This window comes from Macrosteles quadrilineatus, unplaced genomic scaffold (assembly GCF_028750875.1).
Source record: "Macrosteles quadrilineatus isolate MER2022 unplaced genomic scaffold, UCM_ALF_1.0 Scaffold_8__2_contigs__length_117827958, whole genome shotgun sequence".
NCBI lineage: Eukaryota > Metazoa > Arthropoda > Insecta > Hemiptera > Cicadellidae > Macrosteles > Macrosteles quadrilineatus.
The window spans coordinates 95,549,495-95,561,098 of NW_026542601.1; the positions used below are offsets into that span (position 1 = coordinate 95,549,495).

At 35.1% G+C, this 11,604-nt stretch overlaps 1 protein-coding gene across 1 annotated transcript; it reads right to left on the minus strand.

Moving 5' to 3' along the window:
- Nucleotides 1-2,215: 2,215 nt before the first annotated feature.
- LOC129001247 (F-box/SPRY domain-containing protein 1) lies at nt 2,216-11,581 on the minus strand. The gene is made up of 4 exons (XM_054428479.1): nt 10,985-11,581; nt 9,464-9,554; nt 7,427-7,567; nt 2,216-6,467 (listed from the first exon to the last, which is right to left on the minus strand). The coding sequence occupies exons 1-3, from the start codon at nt 11,564-11,566 to the stop codon at nt 7,473-7,475; spliced, it is 768 nt and encodes a 255-aa protein (XP_054284454.1). The 5' UTR covers nt 11,567-11,581; the 3' UTR covers nt 2,216-6,467; nt 7,427-7,472.
- Nucleotides 11,582-11,604: the final 23 nt, after the last annotated feature.

The window sequence follows — 11,604 nt, forward strand, 5'->3', positions numbered from 1 at the left end:
TTAGGATAGTACTGCGGATAGGCGTAGTACTCACTCGTGCGGACGTTAATCCACACCAGGGAGTATCACATCCACAGTGCATGCCTATAAATATCCACAATTCGTAACCTCCTAGTACTGTAGCTGGATTACAGGACAACGCCACCCGTCCCAGTTATAAGGACTTTAAAGGTATATAGAAGTATGTTGAAGCTATGATCAAACTTAGTGGTAAATTTGAATGGCTCTCTTCCTGTGCTGTAGCCCGGGTAAATAAACTAGTCTATATAAGGCTAATTGTGTTCAAAATAAATCTGTGTTGTTTATGGGTGGCCTCAGAACTCCTGGACAAAAATCATACATTTTCCCCGGCAGGTCTAGTTTCTTTTGGTCGCCAATGACAAGTGTATCTTTTTACTAGAGGTCCACGGATGCACGATTCATATTTAAAGGGAATTGAAGAATTTTGTCAGCTGTTTCAACTAAAAAAGTTGGTTCTATGATATGCAAAAGCAATAAAAAGTTATAAGATTTACCAACAGGGTGCAGCACTATATTGTTTTTGCATTTTTGTAAACAGCTAATTTGAACTAAGCAGCAACAAAAAACTGTGGTACGCAATGAGAACTGTCAAAGTAGGATTGCTTACAGTTGTTTTTGTTTTTAATGTCATTAATAATTTGTGATTTTTTGTGAATTCTTCATAATTTATTTTTCTTTGTTGTTTAGGTGAAGTGGTAGAACATTATGGCTATGGTACATGTGTAATACCATTAGTATACCGTCTTTTACCAACTTATATGCCAACCCCGTTCGAAGGACGGGTACTCTGCTAGTATAGTAATAAAAAGTGTTTGTACAATAATTTGTTGCGGTACTATTATATTACTAACCTAAACAAATGATTTTTGAACCGTACGGAATAGTCCCACCTCCCGGGGCTATTTCGTACAAGGTAACTTTTTTTAATTACCAATTTTTACATGTAAAAAATGCAATAGTTCCAAAATGTTTATATACAATCAGTAGCCAAATAATTAAATTATATATTAATTTTACTTCGTAATTTGCGATGTAACTACTCTCCCTTATGTGTACAGTATAGCCCCGCTCTCCCCTAAATTATTTGTGCATATATTCATTCTATCGAATAAAAAAATATCGCAAACTGAACAAGGTCTTAGATAAGAGAAGAGTGATATAAAGTTTCTACATTTTAAATGTGCTTGTTCCTAATGCTGCCAGAAATCATTTAATTTGTAATACATTTCAGCGGCAGCACTTGCTTCAGGATAATCAATTAAGACCGGACTTAATACAGATTGCATAAATACGAGATTCCAACCCACACATGTAGAAACACCCCAACTTTACACTCATCAGTGCAACTCCTTAATACTTTTCCTTTAAAATATCGACCATACAAAGGTAGGTATTTTAAACCAAGTATGAATGGAGATGAGTGGCGCCATCTTTGAGGTTAAATTCTAAGCCAACCGATCTACCATGCCACCATAGGCTGTAAAAGTCAAATACCACTACAAGAACAAGACAACACTAAAGCGCTTGTAGGTTAAATGCTACTATCTTGTGGCGGGCTACACACGTCGTCGTCAATAAAGATTTATTTATTTAATCATAAACATATATTTAAATATTGTATTATGATGCATTGCAAACAAAATAGAGAGAGCCTTTTTCTCAACCCATGGAACAAGAAAACGTTTTCCCCATGAGAAAACGCCCTGCATGACTGTTGACATACACTGATACTTGAGTGGTAGTGCACCTAACCTTAGTAGTGCCTGGAACTTGAAGACAGGTAAGACACTATAACCAACTGACTAAAAGATACTAAGGGATTGTACTGATATTCAATCAACAGTGCTTGTACGAGATAATTTATACACTTCAATACTTGCATTGCAGCAAACCTCCAGGCTATTTAATTATTAGGTCTATGAACTTTAGAGTCAGAATAAACAGTGTGGATGGTTCTGAAGGCTGCTGGGTCATTCCCAAACAGGGTGGATACTGGACCAATATGTCATTTTCTTTGGACTATCAATTAATCATGCTATGTAATAAAAGATCAACACTAGATAGTAGCAATACATGTGTTTGTCGTATTGTTCCATTACAATGAAACATAGTGGGCTTTAACATGCTCATATGCTCAAATATGCCAATCAAAAACTTGTAATCGAGGAAAATAACATAATTTACTAAATTTTTATTAATCAACAATTTAATATGGTCACATTATTTTGAAAATAATATAACTATTCACAAAACAAACGAAAAACATGACTATCACAGTAAATGAGATAATAAAACCAAAACGGTTTGTACGATAGGTGAAAATATCAAGCTCAAATAAAAAGATTGATAAATTATCCTCCCTGCATACACACATTGCAATACAATACACACTTTATAATATTATTTACATAGATACAAATAAATATCTATATACAATAAAAACCTGATATCAGATTAATTTATTGACTGTTATCTATACATATTTACATCAGGTACCAAAATCCGGATAAAACTGAAGAACAGCGACCATGTAGATCACTTAAGCAGTTATGATTTTCCCAAGCAGTATAAATGAGATCATATAAAGAGAAAGCAACCCCTTCTGAAGCCTGCAATATCGGTAAAAAACTGATAATTGTGAACTGTAATTACAGAACTACTGGAATTTGGTACAAAAATATATTGCATGATTGTGTGGTTTATCATATTAGTCCATCGATTGATAGGCTACAATATTAGAATTATTAATATTTGGACGATGAATTAGGAAAAGTTTGATCTCCACAATTTTTGTTTCAAGTAGTATTAACCATAACCAAGACACCACTGGCCACAATCCTTTATAGAACTCTGGTACCATAATTAGGCATATGAATGTCTAGTAAATATTTCTGTATACTTGATCAAAAATAACTTGAACAAACATTTTTAAGTACAAAGATGATTAAGTTTTTAAATTAATTAAATTTTTTTAAATAGGAAAACAAAATTTTTCTTCCCTGCAAGTAAAAAATAAAATAGTGAAGAGTGAGGTAGATGAAAAATATCTTGAATCCATTATGATTCAGATGTGTAACAGAAACATATTGAAATGCGAGGGGATCCAGTGCTGATTAGAAGTACAACTTGGAATTAACAGTTAAGACGGGACCCAGTTAAGTTGTGGTTCCGCTAAATTGGCCAAGAGCTTTACTTGGCAACGTTTAATAACCAAACATAGATGTGACTGCGAGTGATCACTGTCTTCTTACATACTTGTTACTTTACAAACAGAACTTTATACATTAATAAAAAATGCCAAATCAAACTTGATTTGTATTTTACAAGAATATTTATTTTTGCAGGGCAAACAAACAAATACTAATATATAAAACATATAGGTACAGTAGAACCCCTATTAACCAAATTTAAGTTAACCGAAACCCGGGTTAACCGAAATGGTTCTATAAAATAATATAGGGCTATAAAATGCTTTAATAACTTCAGTTGTCTGGTTTAAAGTATTTTCCATCCCATTGTAACATTTTTGTAGTTGAAATAAAACACTGAATTATATAGAAATTCTATTAAATTAATTTTCCCTTCACACTGTGGTGATACATTGGCTATTTTTAGCATATGATGGGTTAACCGAAAAATTTGTTACCCGAAACAGCTCTCCCCCCTTTATTTCGGTTAGACGGGGTTCTACTGTAATAGCACTGTGTTGAGGCACTAAGCACTCAAGGACTAGAGTTAAATGTTAAACCTAAATCCCAATTGGAGTACCTAATCATGAGCGATAAAATCCCAAGTGCATATATTATAATAAGTAAATAGCTCCAAGAGTTAACTTTATTAGCACACTCTTCATGATACCTTGCTAAAAAATAATAGTTACAATTACATCACTTCTTTGTACTCACAATCTTACAATTAATTATTTGAGGAAGTAAACGAGGGGATGCATTTATTTGGAGAAAACTGAGCAAAACTTGGATAAGTAAGTTAAATAACATCCAAAAACAATTGAAGAATACGGACCAGTTTACATATTTGTGAAGGTTTTCAAATACAGTAGGCTAAAACCCTAAATATTTCTAAATGAAGAAAATGTTAGTAAGTACTTTTATTTTAGTTGTTAGGCCTATAGTATTATGGAATGTATTAAATGAGTTACAAAGTAAAATCCTCTCTTTGTTTTTAAAGGACTGACAAACATTGCAATTGGGAATTATAAGCATTTCTTCCCTTTTCTTTAACTTTACTAAAACAAATCTTTTACATCAGGTACATAAAAAAAAATGTAAGACCTTTTTTTGTTATTTAAGCTTGCCTCTTAAACTGAAACAGTAAGGATTTTATTTTTAACTCACAAAATAAAGGGAGTTGTTGACCCAAGAATAAATCAATATAATCATCGCAAGAAGTGTAAACTGCCGCTGTGATCAGCATCACCTTTCGTCACAAGAAATGCCAGCTGCCGACCACATCGGCGCCTGTCGTCTGTGCGAGAAATGCCCGCTGCCGATGTGATCGGTAATTTTGTAAATTCTTTGCAATGAATCACCTTACTTATAAGTGTGAAGGTTTGTGTGTTTGTTTGTACGTTTGTTTGAAGATTGTCTTTCATTCAAATATATATGAGGTGTTACACATATTTACCTAAAAAAAAAAAGATATCAGGTTCTATCTATATTATAAGTTATAAGGGAATTTATGGTTTTAAAAGAAAAACATTGTAAAATCATATGATTTGGCTTGGCAATTCTGGTTGTCATATGGCTGACAAAATAGCAATAATAATAATAATGGCTGACAGTCTTGGCAATTGAAGGTGAACTCAGCTGGCGGTTCTCGAAGAAAACAGCAAAAGTGCTTGACAGCCAAAATGTTTTAAAAACACTTAAAACATGCAAAGGCTTTTCAGATTTTGAACTCGATTACTGTTTTCTTATTACATGTTTAATACTATAAAAAGCAGGGGTCTCCAACTCCGTTTACGGCAAAAGCTAGAATAGGCTACTGAAATATTGTATATTTGACAAAAACACTAGGTTGAAAAGTGCAAGAGATGTTTTTAAATGTGCTGAACACACACAAGCTAATAAATTAATTTATCTGAGTTTATTAGTTAAATTTAACAACATATAAGTGAGCAGTTCTTATTACCGAAAAAGCAAAGCCATTCCAATTTTAGATGTAGTAAAATATTCAGGTTGTAATAATTCAAAAGCATATTTTTTAAAGTCAACATTTGTTATATGGCATGTTTGGATTTTAAGATTTGTAAAAAGTTCTTTGGATATTCTTCTCCTAATTCAGCTATAGTTACTTTTAATCTTATAGGAATTTCCCAATTTTATACAAATGGTTCAAAATATATCATTACGTGATCTTATACTACCCTCGTCCAGAAAGTAAAAAAGAGAGAATGGTTCGATAAGATAGTCATGGTTTTAAATTTGCAAGATAAAGACGAGTACAAGTACATCCTACAATATAAATTATTTTTGCCTAAAATAAAAAGTTAAGGGAAATACAAAATTAGAAACTGAAAGAAGGGATCACGAACTATTTTTTACCTCTTTACCAACAACTTGAAAAATAAGTTGGGCATAAATTAAATGTTTGTAAGCTTCAAAACAATATTTTAATCTTGTTTAGCATATGTCGATACTAGTTGGTACTGATCCCATGACTAACATTTTTAATGACTTGTAGTTTTATTCAACTTTATGCTAATTGCCTTAGACCTTCTATATTGATGAACATATCGATGAACATTGCAGCAAAAACTCATTTCAAAGTGTTCGGTTGAGAACAACATGTAAGTTTACATGTTTACAACCTTTCATGAGGTTTAACAATATATCTTTAAACATGAGTTCGTCTGACATTTCAAAATCAAGCTGAATCAACATTGGATTTTTCAATTAATGGTACTCTAAAACAATTTTTTCCTGGTTGTTTTACTAATCACCTGATTAAATATATACTTTCCCGCTAAAATATTTGCCACTACATAATTTTGTAGAAGCTATGATTTACCTAATGTGTAAGATTGAGCAAAGAAAATTACATTTCAATCCTAAAAGATGGAGCCTCGTGATTTTATGACATCGCATACACAATTAAAATTATATGTCAAATATCTTAATTTGTTAGCCACATCATAGCAAATTAACTATTTTGATTACCAAAGCCTATCTCAAATAATCCTCGAGACTTTCTCCATAAAAGTCAATACCTCATTCACTTTTCTGGAACTTAGATGTCATTGACTACTTAAAATAAGGATCAACTTCCCATTAGCTTTGGAAAAGTATCAAATTAAGCCTAAAGAACTTAACCTATAGATGGAGTGGTAAAGGCAGTGTTGTCATGCTGGGTCATGATCTATACGGGAGGCGTTTCAGTTGCCAGGTTCCAACTCAGCAACTTGGTTAGCCTGTCACCGCAGCATTCTGCAAATTAATTATGAGTAATAATAAACATAAAGAAGGGGTTTATTACTTTTTTACAAATACTGGGTGTCCCAGAAAGGAATGCACTTTAATTTTGGGGAAAGCCGGATGTCCAAGAGAGATAAGATATGGAGCTTATCAGGGCTTAGTAAATAATTTGCTATGGATCGCTTTCCCGGTGAGCAGCGTGCTTTCTGTGTACGCTACTATTACCAAAACGCTTTCTTATTGTGACAGTTCGACGACACTTCTGCGCTCAATACAGACTTCATGATCTTAACCAAACGCCATCAGTGAACATAATTAAATGCTGGGTGCACGAATTTGAAGCTACAGGATACACTATGAACTCTCGCCCCATCGGTCACCATAGAGAAGTGCGTTCTGAACAAAATATCGAGCGTGTTCGAGATGCTGTGGAGGATAATCCACATTGATCAATAAGAAAACACGCTGCTGCTTTGAATATAGGTACCCAAGGCTATACTACAGGCTACGTGACTGTCTTCTTGAAATATCTTATTTTCCGTATAGGCTAACCTAAATAATCTATGTAACCTTAATCAATAGCAATGAAATTATCTTAATGTATAAAGATTAAATGAAAATGGCATGCTCCTTAATTTATAGGGATAACGAGAAGCACACGTAAGTCAACTTATATGTAGGTCTATTATTAAATGAATTTTAAACAGATATCGGTATCGTGTGCGGAATCGAGAATCGAAAACAAAGTTGTAGCATCGTAATCGACCCATCACTACCCGATAGCGTCAAAAACCAAAGTTCCCATACTGCAGACAACTCACGTATAATTCCAGGGTTTTTGCCGACACAGAAAATTCCCGTATGATTCCTGTTTTTCCCGGTATGTGGACACCCTGTTCATTAACAGATTATTTACCATGCATCTGTTTTAAAATTAATAAACATTTGATTGTCTACAAACTAATACATACCTGAACTGTAGGAATATCAAACTCATCGGTCAGACCCCCGCCTGTGTTAGCCATCCAGCGGGGGCCCCAGGTACACCATGGACACTTCTGTGTTGCCATACACGGCAGACACGGATGGGTAGAGTCTCTTGTCTGGCAGTCCTACAACAAAGTGTAACCTTAGTACTTCAAAGTTCCCCAGGTATTTAATGGTAGCCTAATATGTAAAAACTATTGACAGCACACTTGCAACAATGGACACTTAACATTAAAAAAAGGAAACAATTGCTCTGTTTCAAACCACTCATAATACGCACAGTGGGTATTGATCAGAAATATCCGATTGCAAGCAACATCAGCGTACACAGTCTGACATTTTTATCGATTAAACGTTCTATGTCTATAATTTTGTGTGTGTCTAAGTTTTGTACGTGTGAGTTATTTTATTTATGGTGATGACAAGGACTGAAAATTAGATAAAATATTTACAATAGGCTACATAGAAAAAGATTGGGTCGAATTTCTACAAAATCAGCAAATCAAATCTGTACCAACCAAACAATGTGAGATGTACAGATTCTGACTTGTTTGTAGACTGATATGAGACTAAGGACAAATACATGTGTGAGGTTGTGAGTGTCATATGCAGGTGGTCGTTCAAAAGAGAAGGAGTCAATGTCACCAGCACTAACTGTGATTTTCCACAAATTTACCACTTAGGCCTACATCAGTCAAAGTGATGAAGAGTATGCCTTCCATTGAGCCATCATCCTTGTACAGTGATATTTTGAAGAAATATTGCTAAATGGTGTGAACCAAAGCCATGCAACCATGCAACTTCATTCCAGTAATAAAACCTTAGAAATGAAAACTTTAGAAATGCGGTTTGGGCGAGTTTATAGTCGAGTCGATGTTAAAGACAAGCATGCTCCAGTCGAGGAGGTTGACGCTGTCAGCCTTATTGAGTTTTCAACAAGTCTTTTAATTTGACCTCTACCACAGTCGTTGGATTTGGAAATGTACTTAATTCATCCTCCTTTGTTGAATGATCTTTTAAATAAGCTTCCCTATAATCTTAAGTACAGGTGGGCTGAACATGTAAATAGCATGTATTAGGAAGAAAACCTGCTGACCAGAAAGTATTCTGAAAAAATCAGTACTCCATTATGAGTATTATTTTTGTCCACCCCAAGAGACAGCGGGGAAGAGAAGTGACCCTAAACCAGTTTTGACTGATTCGTCCGGGACTGAAAACGTTTGCATTTTTTTCTCGGAAAGTCATGAAACTGAGAAATGTAAGCTTTTCAGGAAAGCAGAATTTGCGCAGCAGTGGTAAATGATAATTGAGAAAAAATGTGTTTCTATTGCTTCTGTTGTCACCACATCAAATTTATAAAATTAAACAAACCTTGTGGAATCAAAAGGTGCAATGTATTCCACCATCGCCTTCAACATTAGCATACCAGTACTGACAGTCCCTCAAAAAATGCCCAAGAGAACAGCCAGGACAGAGTACAGAAAACTTTCAGACAGGAAGGTAAAGCGAAAGAAGAAATTTTAAGCAATCACTCGGAAAATAACGGTATTACTTGAAGTATGTCCAGTGACATTTTATGGTAAGTTGTCAGATCGACACCTACGCACTTTTAGATGACGGTTCAACCATATCTTTGCTGGATTCGGCTACAGCTGATAAATTAGGGGGTTGCATTGAACTCCTTACCACATGCAAATACACAAACAAGTAGTAAGAGGGAACAATTAATAAGACTTGAAACAAAAATATTTTTAACAAAATTGGACCATGATAAGGACAAAATCATAATAGGCCTAATAAAAACATATGTTAAGTGAAAATCAATCACAAAACCACAAGACAGGCATAATTGCAGGTTAAATTACAACTCCAGTAGAACTCGCATAAAAGCATTTTTGTTATTTGAAGTTTAGGATCCAGGTCAAGTCAATAAATAAACCATCTGGTTTGATAGAAAAATAATGAGCTGTAGGCTATATGTGTATGCGATAGGGCAGCAGTTACGGTTCAAATGCTCTTACCTCTGAACGCAACACCCAGAAACTCATAGTTTTTCTCGAAAGACAGTGTATTATCATCACAGTCTAATATCACTCGTATCCTTTCTCCAACCTGAAAAAACAAACAGGGAATCTAGAAAGATATATTTTGTTGAACCATCACAATTTTAAATTAGGCCAATATGGGCCTAATTAAATTGCATAAATATTTGATAGACCTAAGTAATATGCAAAATTGTAAACAGATTTTTTCAGCAATGAAAATGTCGATTTCCAAGCAATGTTTTAGGTAGCTATAAAAAAAGAAAGAAAAAATACTGACTCACCTTTAATATTTATTATTTTTATTTTATAAAGCTGTCATACAAGACAAGTTTTAACAACTGGAGTTTTGTCCTTTAAGCGAATTATCCATGTAGGGAATAAATAAGCTATTACCGGAGGTCTCACGGCAAGACCTAGACTTAGGACCGATTTGCTTTTTAGTTTTGAGGTCGCCAGAGGCCAAAAACAGCATATAGGCCTATAGCCTATCTGTTCAAACTCTGAAAACATATATATTTAGGCCCTATATGTTCATTAGCACAATAACTCAAGCAAAAATGATCCCATTTTGATGAAATTTGGTAACAAACTGTAAAACCTACACTTATTCTAACGAGTTCGCGAACCAGCATGATCGGACTATGGGAACAAGGGTTCATGGGGGTTTTATGTGGTAAAAAATAGAAAGCTTTCCCCGGTACTCACACATATTTTATCATAATTATACCGTACATACGTACCGGTAATGACCAGCGTCACCTGAATGTCTGACGTAAAACAGGCAAATGCGGTGGAGTTTCGGCAACTACAGGTAGCAGCGACACAAGGTAAGATTATGGGTAGGCCTACCTAATAAGATAAAGCCCGACGACTGAACCTGACTTTCAATAGGCCTATGCACAATGCGGATGGAAGTTTTCATTTAAAACAACTGACGACAAGATACAGTGGTGATATAACTTGATGTAACCATGAATATTAGAACAGAAAGCGGTAACTTAAGGTTCATAAACATAAACAAATAATGTACGCAACTGGTCCAAATACTAAAGGCCTAACTTAAAAACATCAACATAAGTAGGGTATGTCTTTTAAAATAATCTTGAACTTAAAAATAATCTTGTCTAGGGCCTGGGGCACAAGGAAAAGAGAATTATGATACGGAGCCTAAATCTGAGACTTGGGTCACAGATAAGATAGGCTAACCTAATCAGGATTTGGGCTTTGAACAAATTAAGTCGCTGCTCTTCATAACTTAAGTCGTGTTTACACGAGGCCAGTAGGCAGTAGGTTACCTGCCTCAGTTAGATTTTTTTTCATGTACCGGTACATGAGACACCCTGCCTGCCTACGGGCTTCATGTATAAGTTAAGCGGCTAGGCCTAGGCCTATAAAAAGTTCTCAATAGGCTGCAGTAAAAGGAATGAAAACTGTTTCAATTACAGGAGGTTAAAAACATAGGTAGGTATCCAGCTATGAACCAGTCAAAAGTCTTACCTGATATTTAGGCGCATTGTTGACTAGTGGATAGTTTCCTTGAGAATCTCCATTGTGGAGTAAATGGTTATCAACTAAGTTCCATCCCCAACTTTGTTCATCTGATCCTAACAACGCAACATACCCGTGACACTGTAAGGGAGCCTCTTTTGTGGCAATTCCTATAACAGCAACTGTGCCCAAAGGCCCTTCCCATATCACTTCCCAAGCATGCCTTCCATGTCGAAACCCAATTTTCCCTCTTGATGCGTCCGTGCTTTGAGCAACAGGATTTCTATGTAACGTAAACCCATTTGGTTTTATGTAAATATTTCGCGAACAGTCATTAGGGTTCCAAGCATGATAAAACGCTCTTAATTTAGCCTTGTAAGTTGGCACAGATGAAAGCAGGTCCGACTTGAGAGCTTCTTCAGCTAATTTTCTTATGCAGTGCAGACGCCAAACATCATTGTTATCGTCATTAAGAAATCTATACCAATTTTTACACACTAACGAACAGTTCCGTAAATCGTGAAGGTCCAAATACGAAAATATCACTTCCAAAACAATATCTGGCAGCGTAGCTGCTATCTCGTCGACCATTTTGCCGGCATTAAGAAATTGACATCTACAGAAGAAAC